A 24006-nucleotide genomic window follows, 5' to 3' on the forward strand; every position below is an offset into this window, starting at 1 on the left:
TCAACTTTATTGTCATTGTGCCGAGTACAGATAAAAAGCCAATGAAATGCAGTTAGCATCTGACCAGAGATGCAAAGAATAGTGTTATTTACAAAATAACTGCGAATAAAAAGTAAGTGCTACAGCACACAAATATAAAAGTACTGAGACAGTACAATATGGATACAATACTGCTTAGCGCTGTGATGAGAGGTTCAGCAGTGTCATAGCCTCGGGGAAGAAGCTCTTCCTGTGCCTGCTGGTGCGGGAGCGGAGGCTCCTGTAGCACCTACCGGATGGGAGGAGAGTAAAAAGTCCATGGTTAGGGTGAGATGCATCCTTGATAATGCTTTTCACCCTGCCCAGGCAGCATTTATGGTAGAAGTTCTCAATGGTGGGCGATTGGGTGCCGATAATCCGCTGGGCAGTTTTCACCACACACTGGAGTGCTTTGTGGTCCGATACGGGACAATTGCCACACCACACTGAGATGCAGTTGGTGAGTCTGCTCTCAATGGTACAGCGGTAAAAGTCCATTAGTATCCTGGGACAGAGGTGAGCTGTCTTCATGCTCCACAGGAAATAAAGGCGCTGTTGTGCCTTTTTGATCAGGATGGAGGAGTTCAGGGACCAGGTGAGATCCTCGGAAATGTGGACACCAAGGAATTTGAAGCTTGATAAACGCTCCACTGCAGCTCCGTTGATGTAGATTGGGACGTGAGTGTGGCTCCTAGCATGACTGAAGTCCACAATGATCTCCTTGGTCTTCTGGGTGTTAAGAGCCAGGTTGTTGTTGCCACACCACGCGGCCAGGCGCTGGACCTTGTCCCTGTAGGCCGTCTCGTCACCCCCTCTGATCAGGCCAACCCTGTGGTGTTGTCTGCGAACTTGATTATGGAGTTAGAACCATGTACAGGAACGCAGTCATAGGTGAAAAGGGAGTACAGAAGAGGGCTCAGCACACAGCCTTGAGGCACGCCGGTGTTCAGGGTGAGAGTGGAGGAGGAGAGGTTGTCTAATTTAACTGATTGGGGTCTGTTAGTCAGAAAGTCCAAGGTCCAATTGCAGAGGGATGATCTGATACCAAGCTGGCGAAGTTTGGCGATCAGCTTGGAGGGGATCACAGTATTGAATGCCGAACTAAAGTCAATGAACAGCATTCTGACGTAAGAGTTGGGGCTGTGCAGGTGGGTCAGGGCAGAGTGAAGTGCTGTGGAGATAGCGTCCTCTGTTGACCTGTTGGTGCAATAGGCAAATTGACTGGGGTCCAGGGTAGTGGGCAGACAGGATTTCAGATGTGATAGAACTAGTCTCTCAAAGCACTTTGCAATGATGGGGGTGAGTGCAACTGGACAGAAGTCATTCAGGCCTGTGGCAGTGGAATGCTTCGGCATTGGCACGATGGTGACGAGCTTGAAGCTTGTGGGGACAACTGCCTGGGCCAGGGACAGATTAAAAATGTCCGTGAAGACCCCGGCCAACTACCCTGCACAGACTCTGAGCACACGGCCAGGTATTCCATCCGGACCAGCTGCCTTCCATACATTCACCCTGCTCAGGGTGGCACAAACATCGGAGGTGGAAAGTGAGAGAGGCAGTTCACCAGGTGGGAGATCCGCTATGAGGGTGACCTCCTTGATCTCTCGGTCAAAGCGAGCGTAGAAGTAATTGAGCTTATCAGGGAGGGAAGCAGAGCTGGCAGGGGGCACAGTACTAGGTGGTTTGAAGTCTGTAATGACCTGTATGTCATGCCACATGTGCTGGGGGTCCGAAGAGTTGAAATGCTCCTCGATTCTCTGTTTGTATATGTGTTTAACCTGAGAGATTCCCCTCCTCAGGTTGGCCCTAGCTGAGCTGTAAGCCTCCTGGTCTCCAGACCTCAAAGCTGAATCTCAGGCTTTGAGCAGGAGGTGAACTTCTCTGTTCATCCATGGTTTCTGATTGGGGAAAACTTTTATTTGTTTTTGTGATGTCACTATCTACACACTTGTTGGTGTGCTCAGGGACAGAGTTGGTATATAAATCAATGTTGAGCTGAGAGTCTGTGGTGGCATGGGCAGCAAACGCGCTCCAGTCTGTGTGCTGGAATTGGTGCTGAGGAGCAGAGTCAGCACCCTCCAGCCAGATCTTAATAGTCTTCATTGTGGCTTTCAAAAGTTTAATGACCGGGCTATACTTGGGAAGCAGAAACAATGAAAGATGGATGGTCTGAAGGGTATAGAGAACTGTAACTGAATGGATGAGGCCTGGAGCAGATCATATTGAATGGTGAGTGGCCAGGTGACCTAATCTTCCTATTTTCTTGTGTTCTTAGGCTATTCCAAAGCACTATGATTAATTAGGAACTTTTGTAATGTAGGAAGCAAGTTAGTGGTATAGTCAAACTCATCACACACAACATTAAGATAAAAAGCATATTGTATCATAGAATTATAGAATGCCTACAGCACAGTAGGAGGCCATTTGGCCCATTGTGTGTGCAGCCCTTTTTTACCACGGGTGTTTCTAGAGATGCAGCTCGTTACCCCCTTGCTAACAGCTGCCGGACTCGGTGATGAGAAAACCACCTTTCTCAGACCCCATGCGTCTAGGGTCGATAGGACTTGGATCCCACCAAACTGGGGAGGTTGGTTGCTTTGTCCACCCGAACCCCAGTCTGAACACTGTGTAAATGCTGCCTGTCAGGAAGAGATAACAGGTCATACACCACATACAATTCTGAAGAAAGTATATTTACAAATTTCAGCTTTATTGAACAGTTAGTAGGAAAAGAAAAAAAAACAAGGGTCTATTACAGTTAACTCAGTCCAAATGTGCACATAAGTTGGAGCTCATCTTGAAGTTGTCTTTAACTCACACGCTGGACCCACAGTCTGCCTGAAAGCACACACCGCCTTCTGAATATCACTTAAAATTAATCTCGATAAAATGAGCTCCCCCACGGGAGTATTGGTCCTTCTTCCTAGAAGCCGTTCATCAGCACAAAGCACCTTATGCAACAGGAATGGCATTCTTAGCTATCTTCCCTCCTGTCTTCTCCCAGCTCCTGCCAAAAGGACCTTAACCTACACCAGTGTCTGTCATAAAAACCTCTCCGTCCAGCATTCTCTAGAACCTTCTCCCAATTCCATCATCCTGATTGGATGACACTACATTTCTAAGCATGAACATCACACTCGCTTATTTTTAGCTCAAACCCAAATATGCTGAAAGCAGAACAGACTGCTCTTACAGAACTGCTAAAATGAAATACCTACAGCATAGCAGTAAAAATCTTAACCAGGGCGTTACATGTGCATAATGTGCATGTCTACAGTACTGTGCAAAAGTTTTAGGCATATATATATAGTTAGGGTGCCTAAGCTTTTGCACAGTACTGTATTTGTCAAGATGGAGCAGAGTAAGTTTGTAACTCTTGCAGGAGCATAGAATTTTGTGAATGAAGTGCTGCAGGAGGGAATTGGGATGGGTGGCAGAGAAGGAGTGCCGGGGGAGGGGATGGCACTGGTGCAGTCACACCCAGCCATGAGACACCAGACAAAGTCATTTGATTCCCAACAATTTGTTTATTGATCATTACAGAATGTCTCTCTGGTGCTTTCTGCTTCCTCCCCTTTCCCAACCATGATTCCCTGGCCCCTTCCCACTCTCAGTGCACAATACAGACCCATATCAGAGTTGGGTGTATCTTCACTCATATGTCATGAATTATTTTTGCAGCATCAACATATGGTCTTCAGTCGTGCTATTAACAGGAACACTGTCATCTGTTGTGTACTTCTATCAAATAATTTCTTAATCTCCTTTAAAGAAATCAGTCCCAGGCCCTTTGATCTATCATTGTAATTATGGACTCTTTTTCCAGGAACAATTTTCATATTTCTTTTCTGGACCCTTTCTAATGCCTTTACACTTTTCCTGTGATAAAGTGTGCAAAACTGAACACAATAATTTAGTTTTTATGAATGTTCAGTATGACTTTCCTGTTTTCTACTTTATGCTGCAATTGATGAAGTTTGCCTTATTAAATGGTTTCTCAATTTGCCCTGCCATTTTTATTTCCTGTTTTATTTATTTACGAAACTGGCCCTTCTAACCTAATGAGCAGCAGTGCCCAGCAACCCACCTATTTTACACCAGCCTGATCACAGGACAATTAACTTACTAACCATTATGTCTTTGGGCTGAGGAGGAAACCCACATGGTCATGCGGAGAATATACAATCTCCTTGCAGACGTAGCTGGAATTGAACTCTGATGTCTGGAACTATAATAATAGCAAGGTTTTTAATAGCAAAGAGCTTAACACTGATCCCTGGGGAACACTACTGTTCACCGTCCTTAAGCTGAAAAGGCAGCCATTTTCCTTAGCCAACTTCATATTCATGCTACCCCAGTCCCTTTCTTGCTATATGCTTCAATTTTGCTGATAAGTTTAGCCAAAAGCTTTCTGGAAATTTTGGAATGTGACAACGGACTAATATTCATCATTCCTGAATCCTCTGGCATCATGTCTGCATCCACAAAGCATTGAAGATTAAGGGCAATATCTCTGCAAGTTGTTCTCAGACTCTGCTCAGAATTCTAGGATGCATTCCATCAAGTCCTGGTCACTTTCTAATACAGTGGATTCTGGCTAATTGGGCCATTGGTTAATCAGGGCAGCCACTTATTGGGATGACTCTTTCAGAACAAAAACAATTTGAGAAATAGCCAGGATTCCCTTCGTTTACTGGGGACAATGTGCCACTTAATTGGGCAGGAGAATGTTGCTTGAACATTTTCTAACTAGCATCATTCACGTGCATGTCATGTGGCAGCAGGACACTAAACCGTGCTTAAAGCGAATAGTTTTTAAATAGCCTCAGCTGCATGTGTCTGTGTTCAAAAAGCAGTGATTTTTGCCATTGATAATTGACAAGAAATAAGCAACAAGACAACTCAGAAACTGCTTTGCTCACTGTGGTTTCAAGCATTCAGACTTAGAAATGCCAGATATGGCCAAAAGTGAAACTGAAATTATTTCACTATTCAACAAGTGAGGAACTATGAAGAATATGAAGGTATTGACAATCATCTTGAATGTTACCTTTGGTCCCTACCTGTGACTCGAAGTAGCTGTTCGCATGCAGCAGCGGCCATATCCTGGTATACCACTTTAACAGGTGAGCTAAACCAAGTAGCTGGTGGGTCTCATACCCCAATGAGATAGGGACATGCTGATCTAGTATGCAAAATCAGCTCCAGCAGACTGGGAAAATGAGATCTACATTGAGATCCAACAGCCAGGAAGGCAGTTCTGCAAAGCCACGTGGAGAGCAGAAGGGTATGATTGGGCACAGAAGTCATATCCACTGCAACCAGGGAAGGCCCAAGTTGTGCTGTCTACTTGTCCCACTGGACTTGGACTTCCAAGGTTGAGAGAGTGGAAATCCCCCAGTGCAACGGCCTTTCCATGTTAAAAACTCTCTTGCACAGGTTTCCTGTCATTGTCTGATATGATGGACAACTACTAGTAGTATGGGTAGTGTTCCAATTTGTTTGTATTTCATTTAAATACATAATTTGTTACCCAGTTAAATTTTTTTATATACCTTTTTAACTATTTCCAAGAAATTTTGGCTTAATTGGGCCAAAATATACTGGTCTTCATGTGTCCCAATTAACTGGAATCCACCGTACCTCCCAGTTTTTAACAGTCACAGTGGCAACATAAAATGATACAACACAGGAACAGATCCTTTAGTCTGCAGTGGTGTACCAAACTAATTAAGTTATTTATCAAGTGCGCAACTAAACTATTCAAGTTCAATTGTCATTCAACCAATCACATGTATACAGTTAAATGAAACAACGTTTCTCCAGAGCCGAGATGCAACACACAGAACATACAGGTGCACATAGCACGAACAGTTACAAACAAAATACCATGCTACCCTCAGTAGCATGGCCTGTATGTAGATGGATAGTGCATGGGATGAACAAGCAGCCAGCAGTTTCTCATCACGTGCTAGTGCAGCTACAGGCAAACGCAATCCGGCTTGTCTTCCACTGAGTGAACTCCAGAGAGCAGCACCGATGGGAAATGCCATCCCCCATCCCAGCAAGGAATTTAGCACACCCGCTGCACCTCTGCTTTCTTCCACGCTGGTTTCAGACCTTCCTCTTCTGGGTGGCTGCAATAAGCAATGCTGTGGTATAAGGGCTTGGTCCCCATAACAACAGAGGACATTCAGTTCCCACGTTGTTGGTCTCACTAATGAACCAGACATGAAGTATTCAACATTACCAATGTCTAACAGAGTCTTGTGATCACAAGAAAAATACCCAAGACAATCATTTGCACTGCTTGTTGGACCATACACTGCCTCCGATGCTTTTCCTAAGTCGCTGTAGCAGGCAATGACACAGTACTCAACAGATAAGCCTGTTCAGCAATGGATCGTGAGCTGGACCTGCAGTACTTGCTGTTCTTAATATCCAGCCGTGTCTTGTGATCATAAGGAAGACATAAAGGATGAACAAATATACCAGTTCTTTAGGTAAGATAGCGACCAAGTGTGCCGCCATCTTACCTAAAGAACTAATCTCTCCTGCTTGTATTACTTCCATATCCTTCCATCTCCTGCACATTCACGTGTTTGTCTAAGAGCCTCTTGTAACACCTCTATCATATTTGCTTCTGCTGCCACCCCAGGCAGCACATTTTAGACGCCAACCACTCTCTGTAAAAAATAAATAAATAAATAAATAAATTTAAATAATTCTTGTCCCCCACACCTCCTTTGAAGTTGCCCTCTCTCACTTTACTGCATGCCCTCTAGTATTAGACATTTCAACCCTGAGACAAAGATATTGGCTGTCTACTCTTTCTGTGCCTCTCATAATCTTATAAACCTTTCTTCAAATCTCCCTCAGCCTCCACCACTCGAGAAAGAAACAACCCGAGTTTGTCCAACCTTTTTATAGTACATACACTCTAATCCAGATCTCTTCTGCACCATCTCCAAAGCCTTGGAGAGGCTCTTCTTATTATATTCTTCCTATAATGGGTGATCAGAACTGAATGCAGTACGCCAGATATGGCATAACTAGAGTTTTATAAAACTGCAGCATAGCTTCCGATCTCTTGGAGGTGTTGTGGATAGTGTGGAGGGCTATCAGTGCAGTGGGACAGTGATAGGATGCAAAACTGGGCTGAGAAGTGGCAGATGGAGTTCAACCCAGATAAGTGTGAGGTGGTTCATTTTGGTAGGTCAAATATGATGACAGAATATAGATTTAATGGTAAGCCTCTTGGCAGTGTGGAGGATCAGAGGGATCTTGGGGTCCGAGTCCATAGGACACTCAAGTCTGCTGCGCAGGTTGATTCTGTGGTTAAGAAAGCATATGGTGCATTGGCCTTCATCAATCGTGGGATTGAGTTTAGGAGCCGAGAGGTAATGTTGCAGCTATATAGGGCCCTGGTCAGACCCCACTTGGAGTTCTGGTCTCCTCACTATTGGAAGGATGTGGAAGCCATAGAAAGGTTGCAGAGGAGATTTACAAGGATGTTGCCTGGATTGGGGAGCATGCGATATGAGAATAGGTTGAGTGAACTCTGCCTTTTTTTCTTGGAGCAATGGAGGATGAGAGGTGACCTGATGGAGGTGTATAAGATGATGAGAAGCATTGATCGTGTGGATAGTCAGAGGCTTTTTCCTTGGGCTGAAATGGCTAGCACGAGAGGGCACAGTTTTAAGGTGTTTGGAAGTAGGTACAGAGGAGATATCGCGTAAGTTTTTTATGCAGAGAGTGGTAAGTGCGTGGAATGGGCTGCTGGCGACGGTGGTGGAGGCGGATATGATAGGGTCTTTTAAGAGACTCCTGGACAGGTATATGGAGCTCAGAAAAATAGAGGGCTGTGGGTAACCCTAGGTAATTTCTCAGGTAAGGACATGTTTGGCACAGCTTTGTGGGCCAAAAGGTCTGTATTGTACTGTAGGTATTCTATGTTTATATGTTTCTTGAACTCAATTCTTTGACTAGTAATGGCAAATATACCGTATGGCTGCTTTACCGTTTGTACCATTACCATGGCTGCTTTACAGTTCCTTCAGTCTGTGGAGTCACTTTCAGGGAGCTATGGACTTGAATCCTAAGTTTCCTCTGCACGTCAACACTGTTAAGGGTCTTGGCAAACAGTGTATGCTTGATCTCCCAAAGTGCAGTACTTTAAATTTGGCTGGGTTAAACTCCATCTGTCATTTCTCAGCCCATAACTGCAACTGATCTATATCTTGCTGTATCCTTTGCCAGTCTTCTACATTATCCACTACATCACCCGTCTTTGTACCATCTGCAAGCTTACTAACCTACTCATCCATGTTTTCATCCAAATCATTTATATAAATTACAAACAGCAGAGGTCCCAGTACATCACCAGTCATGAATCTCCAACCACAATAAGCCCCATACATCACTATCATCTCTCTACTATGGGAAAGCCAATTCTGAATCTGAATACAAGCAACACACATCAAAGTTGCTGGTGAACGCAGCAGGCCAGGCAGCATCTATAGGAAGAGGTTCAGTCGACGTTTCAGGCCGAGACCCTTCGTCAGGACTAACTGAAGGAAGAGTGAGTAAGGGATTTGAAAGTTGGAGGGGGAGGGGGAGATCCAAAATGATAGGAGAAGACAGGAGGGGGAGGGATAGAGCCAAGAGCTGGACAGGTGATAGGCAAAAGGGGATACGAGAGGATCATGGGACAGGAGGTCTGGGAAGAAAGACAGGGGGGGGGCCCAGAGGATGGGCAAGAGGTATATTCAGAGGGACAGAGGGAGAAAAAGGAGAGAGAGAGAAAGAATGTGCGCATAAAAATAAGTAACAGATGGGGTACGAGGGGGAGGTGGGGCCTTAGCGGAAGTTAGAGAAGTCGATGTTCATGCCATCAGGTTGGAGGCTACCCAGACGGAATATAAGGTGTTGTTCCTCCAACCTGAGTGTGGCTTCATCTTTACAGTAGAGGAGGCCGTGGATAGACATGTCAGAATGGGAATGGGATATGGAATTAAAATGTGTGGCCACTGGGAGATCCTGCTTTCTGAATCTGAATGGTCAATTCACTGTGGATCTCATGCATTTTAATCTTTTGGATGAGCCTTCCATGATGAACCCTTACAGGTGCCTTACTAAAATCCATGTAGAGGACATCCACAAATCAACTTTGATCACCTCTCTAAAAAAGTCAAGCTAGGAAGCGATGACTTGTCCCGTTCAAAGTCATAATGACTGTTCCTAATTAGGCCATTGTTTTCCAATTGCTCATAAATCCATTCCCTGGGAATCCTCTCTAGTAACTGCCCTACCTCTAACATGAGAATCACCAGTTCCAGGATTTTTCCTATTTCATTTCTTGCATTATGGAACACTATTAGCTCTTTGCCAATCTGCTGAGATCTCACCTGCTTCACTCTTAATGTGGCCCCTTTCAGCACCCTTTGTACTGATGAAGACAGATACAAAGAATCTTTTAGTACCTTATTGGTAGCCTCAGCATCCAGGTACAATTTACCATTTTTTGTACTTGATACTTTATACTTTATTGGCTTTAATAGGCCTCATTCCTCCACTTTTTTGTTGTTAAGTTTCTAGAAAATTTATGCCAGTGGGTTTGAAAATATTGAGTAGCATATTAGGAAGATTTCCCTGTTTTTCAAAAGTGTGCCTACCATGTGAATCTGATAGGCCAGGCCTTGATTTAAACAGTAACATGTTATCCTTATTTGTCACATGTACATTGAAACATTCAGTGAAATAAGTTGTTTGCGTTAACAACCAACACAGTCCAAGGATGTGCTGAGGCCAGCCCACAAATGTTGCCATTGTTGGATCCATCTGTTGGTCATTTTCTTTGCTTGTATTTTAAGTAATCACTACATGCATAAGTTTAATACGTCTCTTGTAGCTACACAAAGTATAATTCTGGAAAGCCACATACACAAACGGCTTGGAGGAACACAGCAGGTCAGGCTTTGGCTTTCCAGCATCTGCAGAATTTCTTGTTTAGAATTCTGGAAATTTCTGGAAGCTCTGCATTGAGTGAATACTCATTGGTTTTTCTCATTGGTTAATTTTTTACTGCAGTATACTGCAGTATTGACTAAGTACTTTATAATAGGCTTATTGTCATGAAGTAGAATGGAATTTTCCTCATCTTTATTCTTGAATTGTAACTTTCCCCGTCACTGTCCACTCAGTTTCCTCTGTTCTATCAGCTCTTAACAAAATGACCATAAAGCAACAAGTTTTGTGCCTTGTTCCCAACTTCTAAAAGAGACTTGGATTTAAACACCAGAATCCAACAATTTTGGTGGAATTGGCAGGATATTCTGAAGTTAAAAATTTGTTATGCTCAAAGACAAAAAAGGGGGAATTTTTAGCACACAATAAAAAGGAGCAAAAACTTCCTCTGTTCTTCAGTTGTCTGGGGGAGGGGGAGTTCTGGTTTAGAATATCAGATGGAAATCAGGATTGAGGACTGCTGCATTGCTATTTAAAAGAGAAACAGCTGTGGAAATTTTGGTTACAATCTATTTTGGTTGCATAGTGATCTGTTTTTGGTACCTGGTGAAAATAGTGGTTGTGCAATCTGTTTTCTCGTGATCTATTTAGTTGCTGGATGAATTTATGGTTGTTGAATCAACCTATGTGGTTGTGATCTATTTAGTATTTGATTACAATCTATTAATATTTTGAGAACTCGGTCAAAGTGATTAAAGTACATCAAGACAATGGCCAAAGTTCTGGCAGCCAACCAGAAAAGGCCCCTTTTATTCCCACTTGCTACCTCCTGCCTATCAGCCATTCCTCGATCTGTACTAGTATATATCCTGTAACACCATAGGATTTTATGTGAGGCACCTTATCAAATGCTTTATGAAAATCTTAAGTAAGTGACATTGACTGCCTCTCCTTTGTCCACCCTGCTTGTTACATCTTCAAAGAATTCTAACAGATTTGTCAGGCAAGATTTCCCTTTACAGAAGCCATGCTGACTTTGAGTCAGTTTATCATTAATCTCCAAGTACCCTGAAACCCCATCCTTAATAGTGGACTCCAACACTCTCCCAACAACTGTCTTCCTCTCTTCTGAAAGAGTGGGTGACATTTGCAATTTTCCAGTCCTCCAGGATCCGGGATCAAGTGATTCTTGAAAGATCATGACCAATGTATCCTTTATCTCTTCAGCATCCTCTTTTAGGACTCTGAGATGTCTGGTCCAGACCTTACGATTTGCCTAGTACTTTTTTCCTTTATAATAGCCCTGACGTTCACGGACTTCTGGCATACAGCTAATATCTTCCACAGTGAAGACTGAAGTTCATCTGCCATTTCTTTGTCCCCCATTACTACCTCACCAGCATGATTTTCCAGTGGTCCATTATCAACTCTCATCTCCATTTATTCTTTATATAACTGAATAAACTTTATTAAGAAAAAAATGACCTGTATGAAGTTTGGGAAAAAAATGGCTGCTATTGATTTAGAGATAAAACAGTGTTGTCAATTTGATTGAACATGCAAATGATTGAAAGAGCTAGAAGTGAGTAAAGTCTTTTACTAATTGAATGAACATGAAACTTGTGATAAGCTACAAAAACAGCATGATACGAGACAGTAAAAACTAAAGAGCAAATCTTTGCATTAATTGAACAAGCAAAAGAATAACACAGTAATTCAATCTACGTAGAGTATGTGCAACGTATTGAGTTTTAAAGCAAACTAAAACAAAATGGAAAAGTGCAGCCGTGATTTCAAGTGGGCAGTTCTGCTGGTGACACTACTGCTGGTGCTCCGTCCTGGGAAACACCTGCTTCTGTACCTACACTGGAGGAATTATGGCTCACATTGAACCGTCTTCCTATATGGTGCCACCATCCGAACCCTGGAGAATTATAGCCTACATCGGACAGTCCTCCAAGTCACCGACACCATTTGAACTCTGCAGGATTACAGGATGGACATGACATGGACTCTGCAATGGGCCTTAGTGATTCAAGTTAGAATGACAGTGATGGAACAGTAAGATTGATGGCTCTGTCACAGCTTGTTCCAATAAAGACCAAGGGAGTGAGGAGACACAGGACTGAAGATGAAACAATCGTTAATGAATATATTGACAAGCTAGTGGTAAATCCATCGACTAATGCTCAATCACTCAATAATCTGCTAAAGGACAGTAAGTACTCTGACAACCTTGTGACTCAATGAGGAACAGCTGAAAGTCTTTCAAACTTCAAAGGTGACAATTGTGTATCAGCTGCATTAAGAATCCTGATGCAGGTAAATCATTTACCCTGCATGTCAACGAGAAACACATGAGAGCAGTTTTAATTCAAGAACATGCTCTTATTATTCTCCCTAAAATGATGGCGGCTCAATGATTGAGAAAGGAATTCTAACGGCTGTTTCTGGAACTGAAATTCTGGCATTAGGAAATACACCTCCTGGTACCGCCAGAACAGGCAGGACTGAAAACTTCGAATGAAGTCTGTAAGTTGGTAGAGGGAAGATAAGCTAATATCTACACTGATCAGCACAAATCGAATGAATGAATGGAACTATCAGATAATGATTGACTAAGTATCATGAGGGAGCATACTGTGGTCTACAGGTCTTCCTTTGTTCTTATGTAACAACAGAGCAACCCCAAACAAGAAAACGAGACCAAGTCCATTCTTTCTTTCTTTATCAATCTTTTAATTAATTTTAAAAAAAGTACATATATAAAAACAAGAGGATTATCTCAGATAGCTATATTGATAATAATACATATAAAAGGTAAAATAAGCATTATCAAAATCATACATAGTATTAATCTAATAGTATATAATAAAAAAGATAATCAATTCTCTTAGCATTTCATAAGAAAAAATAAAGAAACTTTTATAATTTTTATATATATAAAAAATCCCACTCTTCTCTATAAACAAAAAATAATTTAAAAAAAAAGAAAAAAATGGGGGACTGGGCAGCCCAAATTGAGAGTAAAAGCAAGAAAAAAGAAAAACTTACTGATCAAATCCAAAGTTTCGAGAAAGTAACTGGAAGAGCAATAAATCAAACCATATGAAAATATTGAATAAAAGGTTGCCAGGTTTGTTCAAATTTAAAGGATGTATCAAATGTCTGACTTCTTATTTTTTCTAAACTTAGACAGGACATAATGGAGGGAAGCCAAAAAAAAACCAGTAGGTGGATTAGAGTCCTTCCATTTAAGAACCAAGTCCATTCGATTTGGTAACAGGACGTCCTAAATCTCAGAGAGGCTGATATATACATTATGGCGGACAGTTCAGTTAACTATTGTGTGAAATTAACCCAAGCTGGCCAGGCTGCTTCTCAACAGTTTTCTGCCACTTGGGAAGACCCAACAGAATGAGGACACACCTTGATTCCTGGCAAGTGAGTCCTGATTAAGAAACTGCATAAGGAACCACTGGGAGCTGGATGGGAAAAACGTTATCATGCTGTTAATTACCAACTCAGTGTTGAAAGTAGAAGATAAAAGTAACTAGATACACATCAGCCACTGCAAGTGAGCTAAAATGGAATTTACAAAGGACAATAAGTGCTGTGGTTAATGTGCTAGTAACCTCTGTCACATTGCGTACCCTGCTGGGCTACAGTGAACAAATCACTAATGAGCCAGAAGATTTCAAGCAAGCCTATAGTTACTGAACTTTATGAAGTTGATTCTAATATTATTTGTTATATTTTTGCCAATTTCCGCACTCATAATGTGCTAGTTGACATGACTCAAATGTATGCTTGTATAATTGATGATCAGAAATACTACACTTCAACAAAGCTCCTGTCAAGTAATAAGAAATGGTCTAAGTTCGTTGAACAATACGTACTTTATGTGCAGAGAGAGTACACCTCTCTTCCATGTAATTGGTTAGGATCTTGTTAATTTAGGGTATGGTTTTCCTGCCATGAGACACACACACACCTTGCCTTTACCTCCTGAGTCTAGAAGTAAATGAAGCATTTCGGAAGGAGATTTTTTTGCATCAATTTTATTCCTGTTTTGTGTTGTGAGGAGTATAAGAGATTAAAAATGTTGCTGCAGCCTAAGAAAGGAAGCAATGATGCTGCTGAAGCTTTGGGAAAGGTAACAACGGAAATGATTGTCATGCATAAAATGGTTCGTCAAAATTGTATGGTATTAAGATCTTCTCTTAGAAGTTAAGGGGGTGGGGAAAAACGTACAGTTATAGGCAAGGAGTGTATACATATCTGATGAGTCTGAAGACATAACTAATTTGGCTGATCATATTCATAAGAATCTGCTAAATGCATCAATTGGATGTATGGGATTTCTTTGATTAAATTCATTAAGACTTGGAATGGGGGGGTTACTCAATATAATTCTATTGGGAGAAGTGCGCAGACGTAGTAGCTCGTAATCGTGCAAGGTTGCTGAGAAGATTTAAAAAGCGATGAGCTTCTTTCAGCGGGAGATTCGATTGGGCTAAGTGCACAGACACAGTAGTTTATCATCACACAAGGCTGAGAAGGCTCTGGGATAAAAGGGAGACACTGCCTAGCGGAGCGGTCGTTAAAGAAGCGTGAGTCAGAGTGGTAGGGCTTTGGTGAGGACAGGCGAGGTAAGTTAGGAGGGAAGCTGAGGAGGAGGACTTTAAGGATAGTAATCTCAGGATTAGAAAAAGGACAGGATGCATTTGAATCTGAGGGGGACCAACATCCTGGCAGGGAGGTTTGCTAATGCTATTGGGGAGGGTTTAAATTAGATTTGCAGGGGGATGGGAACCAAAGTGAAAGTGAAGAGGCAGAGAATGGGGCAGCTGGCGTGCAAGTAGAGATATCTTGGTTGGGGCAACTGTAACGAAAATCAATTTCCCTCGGGATCAATAAAGTATGACTGTGACTATAGCTTGTAGGGAGTTTGTGAGGAAAATATAGGCAGATGATAGAACAAAGATGCACTCAGCCTATTGATTTGAGATGTGTGTTTTAATGCACGGAGTATCATAAACAATCTGGATGAACTTACAGTGTGGATCAATACGTGGGACTATGACATTGTGTCCATTACAGAGACTTTGATATCTGGGCAGGATTGGCTGCTGAGTGTTGAGGATTTAGATGTTTCAAAAAGAACAGGGAGGGAGCAAAAGAGGTGGGGGTGTAGCAGTGCTAATCAGGGATAGTGTCATAGCTGAGGAAGTCATGGACGGGTTATCTACTGAGTCAGGATGCAAGGAAGTCAGAAACAGGAAGGGGGTAATAACTCCACTTAGTGATTTTTTTCGTCTCCCTCCGTAGTAACAGGGACATCAAAGGGCATATTCTGGAACAGTGCAATAAAAATAGGGTTGTTGTGATGGGAGATTTTAACTTTCCTAATGTTGACTGGCATCTCTTAGAGCAAGGGGTTTAGATGGGGTGAACTTTGTAAGGTGTGTTCAGGAAGGTTTCCTGATGCAGTATAAAGATAAGCCATCTAGAGGAGAGGGTGTACTTGATCTGGTATTGGGATATGAACTGGTCAGTTGATCTCTCAGTGGGAGAGCATTCTGGATGTAGTGATCACAACTCTATCTCCTTTACCATAGTGCTGGAGAGGGATAGGAGCAGATAATTTCGGAAAACATTTAATTGGGATAGAGGGAAATATGCTGTTAGGCAGGAACTTGGGAGCATAAATTGGGAGCAGATGTTCTCAGGGAAATGCACAGCAGAAATATGGCATTCTGCGTAGGCATGTTCCTTTGAGGCAGGGAAAAGTTGGTAGGGTTAAACAGCTATGGTGTACAAAGAATGTGGAAAATCTCGTTAAGAACAGAAGAAAAGAAAAGCTTATGAAAGGTTCAAGAAATGAGGTACTGATAGAATTCCAGAAAATTTGGAAGGTTGCTAGGAAGGAGCTTAAGACTGAAATTAGGAGAGCTTGAAGCAGCCATGAGAAAATCTTGGTGATCAGGCTTAAGGAAAACCCCAAGGCATTCTACAAATGTGAAGAGCAAGAGGATGAGCTGTGTGAGAATAGGACCAATCCCGTGCAATAGTGGAAATATATGCATGGTGTTGGAGGAGGTAGCGGAGTTACTTAATGAATACTTTGCTTCAGTATTCACCAGGGACAAAGACCTTGGCAATTGTGGGGATGACTTACAGTGGACTGAAATGCTTGACCATATAGACATTAAGAAAGAGGATGTGCAGGAGCTTTTGAAAAGCATTAAGTTAGATAAGTCACCGGGACTGAATGAGATATACGCCAGGCTACTGTGGGAAGCAAGGGAGGAGATTGCTGAGCATCTGGCGATGATCTTTGCATCATCAATCGGAGCGGGAGAAGTACCGGAGGGTTGGAGGGTTGCAAATGTTGTTTCCTTGTTCAAGAAAGGGAGTAAAGATAACCCAGGAAATTATAGACTAGTGAGTCTTACTTCAGTGGTGGGCCAGTTGTTGGAGAAGATCCTGAGAGGCAGGATTTATGGGCACTTGGAAAGACATAACCAGATTAGGATAGTCAGCATGACATTGTCAAGGGCAGGTCATGCCTTACGAGCCTGATTGAATTCTTTGAGGATGTAACGAAGCACTTTGAAGATAGAGCAGTGGATGTAGTGTATATGGATTTCAGTAAGGCATTTGATAAAGTTCCCCACGGAACGTAAGGAGAGTAAGGAGGCATGGGTTCCAAGGAGACTTGCTTTGTGGATTCAGAATTGACTTGCCCACAGAAGGCAAAGGATGGTTGTAGGAGGTTGGTATTCTGCATGGAGGTCAGTGACCAGTGGTGTTCCACAGGATCTGTTCTGGGACCCCTCCTTTTTGTGATTTTTATAAATGACCTGGATGAAGAAGTAGAAGGGTAGGTTAGTAAGTTTACTGATGACTTAAAGATTGGGGGTGTTGTGGATAGAGTGGAGGGCTGTCAGAGGTTACAGTGGGACATCGATAGGATGCAGAACTGGGTTGAGATGTGGCAGATGGAGTTCAACTTAGATAAGTGTGAACTGGTTCATTTTGATAGGGCAACTTTGAAGACAGAATATAGTATTAATGTCAGTGTGGAGGATCAGAGAGATCTTGGGGTCCATGTCCATACGATACTCAAAGCTGCTGCGCAGGTTAACAGTGTTGTTAAGGAGTATGGTGTGTTGGTATTCATCACCTGTGGGATTGGGTTCAAGAGCCGTGAGGTAATATAAGACCTTGGTCAGACCCCACTTGGAGTACTGTGGTCAGTTCTGGTCACTTCACTACAGGAAGGATGTGGATACTATAGAAAGAGTGCAGAAAAGGTTTACAAGGATGTTGCTTTGATTGGAGAGCATGCTTTATGAGAATAGGTTGAGTGAACTTGGCCTTTTCTCCTTAGAACAATGGAGGATGAGAGGTGACCTGATAGAGGTGTGTAAGATGATGAGAGGCATTGATCATGTGGATAGCCAGAGGCTACAATGGCTAACATGAGGGTACATAGTTTAGGTGCTTGGGGGTAGGTACAAAGGGGATGTCAGGAGTAAGTTTTTCACACAGAGTGGTGGGTATGTGGAATGCAGTGCCAGCAATAGTGGTGGAGGTGGATGCAAATAAGGCCTTTTAAGAGACTCTTAGATAGGTACATGGAGCTTAGAAAAATAGAGGGCTATGTGGTAGGGTAATTCTAAGCAGTTTCTAGAGTAGGTTACATGGTTGGCACAACATTGTGGGCCAAAGGGCCTGTAATGAGCTGTAGATATCTATATTCTATGTTCTATTATGAGTCACAATATTCATACTGGTATGCCTTATCATAATTTACATCTTCTTTAACTTGTTTAAAGGTGATTATTAACAGAACAGTTCAAACTCGCATAAATGCGCCTAGTAATCTGCCTAACCATGAAATAATCTTCTGAATATTTTGAAGAATTTATATCCTTTGATACTTCAGAACCTAAGTAGTCTTTTGATTGTTTTATAGTAACATACATACAAGTTTTTCCGTTTCTGAGTTTTTAGATGTAATGATTCTAAACATGTGATTCAGAATCAAAGGAGTGGATTGATGGATCTATTGTTTAATTGTCATTTTCTTTGCAGTTTAACAATTATCTGCTTCTATCTATGCAAAACAGTTTAATATGCCTCTAGTGGTTATACAAAGTATAATTCTGGAAGCTCTGAATTGAGTGAATAAGTATTTTTCTCATTGGTTAACTTTTTACTGCAGTATTGACTTACTTTATAATTGGATTATTATTATCTATAGATTTGATTGGAATTTTCATTATCTCTATGGGTATAAAATAGTTGTATTGTGCTAGGCGTAATATTTTTATTCCTGTTCTTGAATTGTAGCTTTCCCTGTCACTGTCTGTTCAGTTTCCTCTGTTCTGTCAACTCTTAATAAACAATCATGAAGCAACAAGTTTTGTGCCTCGTTCCTGACTTCTAAAAGAAACTTGGATTTAAACACCAAACTCCAACACCATGCTTCTGGCACCATTCCACAAAGTTTAAATCTGAAAGTAAATGTATGTCACTATTTATTATTTTGAGATTCATTTTCTCGCAGGCATTCTTAGTAAATACAAAGAAACACAATAGAATCGATGAAGAGCGGCACATAGTAAAGACGGACAAACAACCAATGTGCAAAAGACAACAAATTGTGCAAATACAAAATAAATAAGTAAATAATATTGAGAACATGAGTTGTAGAGTACTTGAAAGTGCCCATTGGTTGTGGAATCAGTTCAGCGTTAGGGTAAGTGAAGTTGTCCATTCGGGTTCAGGAGCCTGATGGTTGAGGGTTAATAACTGTTCCTGAATCTGATGGTGTTGGTCCTGAGGTTCCTTTACCTCCTGTCTGATGGCAGCAGCGAGCGAGAACGGTGCATGACCTGGATGTTGAAGGTCCTCGATAGTGGATGCTGCTTTCCTGAGATAGTGCTCCCTTGCAGATGTGCTCAGTGGTGGGAAGGGCTTTATTATTGATGGCTGTATCCACCATTTTTTGTAGAATTTCCATTTAACTTGTTAACCCTAACCCGTATGTATGCCTTTGGAATGTGAGATGAAACTGGAGCACGTGGAGGAAACCTATGCGGTCATGGAGAGAATGTGCTGATAGTGGTAGGAACTGAATTCTAATCACTGGCACTGTAAAGTATTGCGCTAACCACTATGCTACCATGTGGCTGACAGTACTCATGACAATGTACTGTTTCCCCAGTATTGCACTGATGTGTTGGCTCTAACTTTGTTATAAAACAAGAATGGAACCATTGGAACCTAACCATGTTATTTGGAGACCCGAAAACTATTTGACCTGAATGTCATAGAAATAGAGAAAGGTGAGTTGATTTAATTAGTTAACCTTGAATGGTCTGAGACTTGGATATAAGTCAAGTTTGCAAGCTGTATATGTGAATCCTGTTTTTGATAAGAGGACTGAGTACATGTTGGATGAAGTTAATGAGAATTAGTTTCATTTGAAGGACAATGTCTTAGAAATTTTCCACATAGAGAGGATCGTGTAAATTCAGTGCTGACTATGAGCTGGTAGATCATTTTGGACATAAATAGAATCTAAGAATATCGCAGGTTCCTGCTGAATAGCAATGTAGACTCTGGGTTATGTACCTTATTCTTATGCATATTTGTGGCCAGTGATGTGACAAAAAGGTAGAGATATGGTGAAGGATTTGTTTATTATTAATTTGTAATTAATGTTTTCAGCTGTTTCTGGGTTGGAGACTTTTCTGCCTGCTTAATCTGCATTCATCCACATAGCTGAGTGAGTCCTGTTATTCTGCTGCTCTGAAATAATTTAACATGATACTGAAATGATGCTCTCCATGTTCACCTGATTTATGCTATTTTAATTTTATTGCAGCAAGGAAGTTGACTTGTTTTACTTCCCCATTATAATGAATGAATTGAGGAACCAAAAATTATATGATATTGGTCCCGCAAAATGAGCGATAGCCATTTAACACACTTTTTTGATTTTACTTATTGGAGGAATTTCCTCATTAACCTGTATAGCTTCTCTGTTTAATACTTTTTCTTTCCGAGAGGTTCACTTAAGAGTTTATTTTTCCTTGCTAATAGGAAATCAACCTTGTTGGATCTGAACTGGGTATTATTCCCACAATTATCCGTGGGGAGGAACTAAATCACAAGGGATTTGGAGGTAATATCCAGAGTAGAGCGATAAGTATTTCTAAAAGATTAAAATTATGATAATAATAATAGTAGAATGTAAACATTGTACAGCTAGATATGGTTAAAGGCAGGATTGAGCTTCTAGTACCCTAGCTACTTCTACTAATAAAACACCAGAAGCTGCAATTTACAGAAAACATAATCATACTGAGCAGAAAGCCATCATGATTTCCTGCCAGCTGCTCTGTGGAGAAATTGTTCTGAACTAAAAGCAAAGGAGTGTGAAACCATCCCTTGAAGGAATGAGTGAAACAATCTTGAGTAGATTGAAGAACTGGGCAGACAACTGGCAATTGTTATTTGACATGAACAATGCACTGAATTTGCAGAAATAAAGCACTGAGATTTTAAGAATAATTTAAATGGAAGGGGATTCGAAGGTGGACATTTCTGTAAAGCCACTGGCACCAAGTAGGTTAGCAACATGGTTAATATATTGCAGTTTATTCCACACTTAAGCTCTTTATGGAAGGACATCAGTCGTGGAATTATATCTGCTATTCAATGTGTAGTGAGAAGTTGCAAAGGGTTAATTGTATCTCTACCTGATGTGCAATCGAAAAGTCAAGAAATACAGATGTTGGGAATTGAAATTTTAAAAAAAATGCATTTATGGATATTTTTACTTGAAGGGGATAACTCATTACATTTAAATTGATGCTAAAGTTACATACGTGGATAGAGTGTTGGCTGATTGGCAGGAAACAGAGAGTGGGAATAAAGGGATCCTATTCTGGTTGGCTGCTGGTTACCAGTGGTGTTCCACAGGGATCAGTGTTGGGGCCGCTTCTTTTTACGTTGTACATCAACGATTTGGATTATGGAATAGATGGCTTTGTGGCTAAGTTTGTTGATGATATGAAATAGGTGGAGGGGCCGGTAGTGCTGAGGAAACGGAGAGTCTGCAGAGAGACTTGGATAGATTGGAAGAATAGGCAAAGAAGTAGCAAATGAAATGCAATGTTGGAAAGTGTATGGTTCTGCACTTTGGCAAAAGAAATAAATGGGCAGACTATTATTTAAATGGGGAGAGAATTCAAAGTTCTGAGATGCAACGGGACTTGGAAGTCCTCGTACAGGATACCCTTAAGGTTAACCTCTAGGTTGAGTCGGTGGTGAAGAAGGCGAATGCAATGTTGGCATTCATTTCTAGAGGAATAGAGTATAGGAGCAGGGATGTGATGTTAAGGCTCTATAAGGTGCTGGTGAGGCCTCACTTGGAGTACTGTGGGTAGTTTTGGTCTTATTTAAGAAAGGATGTGCTGACATTGGAGAGGGTACAGAGAAGAGTCACTAGAATGATTCCGGGAATGAGAGGGTTAACATATGAGCAATGTTTGTCCGCTCTTGGACTGTGTTCCTTGGAGTTTAGAAGAATGAGGGGAGACCTCATAGAAACATTTCGAATGTTCAAAGGCATAGACAGGGTGGATGTGGCAAAGTTGTTTCCCATAATGGGGGAGTCTAGTATGAGAGGGCATGACTTAAGGATTGAAGGGCGCCCATTCAGACCAGAGATGTGAAGAAATTTTTTAGCCAGAGGGTGGTGAATCTATGGAATTTGTTGCCACGGGCGGCAGTGGAGGCCAAGTCATTGGGTATATTTAAGGCAGAGATTGATAGGTATCTGAGTAGCCAGGGCATCAAAGGTTATGGTGAGAAGGTGGGGGAGTGGGACTAAATGGGAGAATGGATCAGCTCATGATAAAATGGCGGAGCAGAGTCGATGGGCCGAATGGCCGACTTCTGCTCCTTTGTCTTATGGTCTATGGATTAGATAGCTGAGTAACGAGTGAATAAGGAGTAGTTTGTATGTGGCAAGGAGAAATAAATGCAGTTTGATATTTTCAGGATTTGGAAGTGTGTGGTTTACTAGGTTAGGTAACTTACTTTGATGTAGCCATAAACTCTAAGGGAAATTTTCTGAGTTGGGAAAAGGAGACATGAACAATTACTCCAGATTCAGCTGGTTCATAATTAGTGAAATATACTGGCAAAGGAGATGGCTTCTATTGGCAAATCCAAGCATTGCTGCAATTTATCTTGGCAAACTATAAAGATGATTATAAATGTAAATTTGTATAATTTTTTTTTAACAATTTGGTCCTAGCAAATGTTTTAAAAATAATTCAAGTCGGGAGTTTCCCATTCTGCACACTCGCTACATTCAGCTTCCCACATGAAATAAATGCTCAGTAGTTTGTACCAGTGAACTTTGCTTACATATTAGTGTTACTGTCGAAGAAATATTCTTTGCAGGATTTTCACTGACCTTTCTACGTTTGGGATTATGCTATTTCGCAGATGTCTAGATTTCAACTTTCAGCCTTGATTTTGATTTCATTGAATGTTAATGCAATAGTTAAAATGCAAATCTGGACTGCAAAGTTTATTGGACCATATTTCTGCCTTTTTGATATGTATTAGAGATTCATTTTCTTTCATTAGGCATTTACTCCATTTGTATTTAATTGGCTGTTCAGGCATTTATGGAGTTGGAAAAGCTGCAGTGAACCCTCCTGCTCTTGCAATACTTAGTCATACACCAGAGGATGCTACGCAAACTATAGCCTGGGTCGGCAAGGGTATCGTTTATGATACCGGTGGTCTCAGCATTAAATCAAAGGTGATGTGGTGTTACTTTTCACTTCTTATGTTTGTATTGTACCTAATTTAGAGTGAACAAATATGTTGTAGTTGTTAAATGCCTATCTCATTTTAAATTTATAAAATGAAGTACGAGTAAGATTAAAGTCCGATGTATCTTGATTCTCTTTAAACATCATAATAGCTATGAGAATGGATATTCTGTGATTGGATCACAGAGACTGAAGAAAGATTTAAACAAGGTGCATAAAAATATGAGGACTCTCCAGAGACTAAATAAATACCCTTTCTTTTCCCCCTTTGCTGAGGAGTCAAAATCAGAAGTATCTGAATGATTGGGAGAAATAAACTTCAAGTGGAATTGAAGTGATATGGAATTCACTGCCTGACAGTTTGTAGAGGCAGTATCATTTATCATATTTACTAAGTGCTCATATCAGTTCTGTAGGTATTAGGAACTGCGGGGCATGGGATCAAGTGCCAAAAGATGAGTCCAGGTTCAAAAAAATGGGCCCTTTAAGCCCATTGAGCTTGCTCCACCCAATTACCTATTAACCAATTAACCTACTAACCTGTATGTCTTTGGAACGTGGGGGTAAACTGGAGCACCCGGAGCAAACACATGAAGTCACGGGGGCAAAGTACAAACTCCTTACAGACAGCAGCGGGCTAAGTAGGTGCTTTTGAACTGGTACAAAAACCATTGGTTGAGAAGACCGTTAGGCCATAAGAAATAGGAGCAGAATTGGGCCCTTTGGCCCATTGAGTCTGCTCTGCCAATACATCATGGCTGAACCATTTTCCTCTCAGCTGCAATCTCCTCCCCCCCCCCAATATCCCTTCATACCCTGACCAGTCAAGAATCTATCAACCTCTGCCTTAAATATACATAAAGACTTGGCCTCCACAAAAAACTTCTTGTGTCATTGATTTTCCATGATTTGGAGGAGGCAAATATCCGTGAATATGTTTCTTGCATACCCTATATATTTACATGGATTTTCTGTGACTGCTTTTTCTGCGTATCTTAAAATATATTCCAGAATATTACGGCTAGCCCATAACCATTGCATTTGGATGAACTACTTTAGTGGACTGTGAATTTTCAGACACTGCTTCTGCAAATACCTTTCAGTACAAATTTTGTATTTGGTCAATAAACAGAAAATGCTAAAAATACTC

General features: G+C 41.3%; 1 protein-coding gene across 2 annotated transcripts in view; it reads left to right on the top strand.

Moving 5' to 3' along the window:
- Positions 1–24006, top strand: part of LOC134352105 (probable aminopeptidase NPEPL1) — a 50447-nt gene that overhangs the window by 8020 nt on the left and 18421 nt on the right. For both annotated transcript variants that reach the window (XM_063059308.1, XM_063059315.1), the window contains exons 5-6: positions 20104–20185; positions 22701–22843. In XM_063059308.1, the coding sequence (XP_062915378.1) occupies positions 20104–20185; positions 22701–22843 (225 nt within the window). The remainder of the gene's footprint in view (positions 1–20103; positions 20186–22700; positions 22844–24006) is intronic.

This window comes from Mobula hypostoma, chromosome 1 (genome assembly GCF_963921235.1).
Source record: "Mobula hypostoma chromosome 1, sMobHyp1.1, whole genome shotgun sequence".
Classification (NCBI taxonomy): domain Eukaryota; kingdom Metazoa; phylum Chordata; class Chondrichthyes; order Myliobatiformes; family Myliobatidae; genus Mobula; species Mobula hypostoma.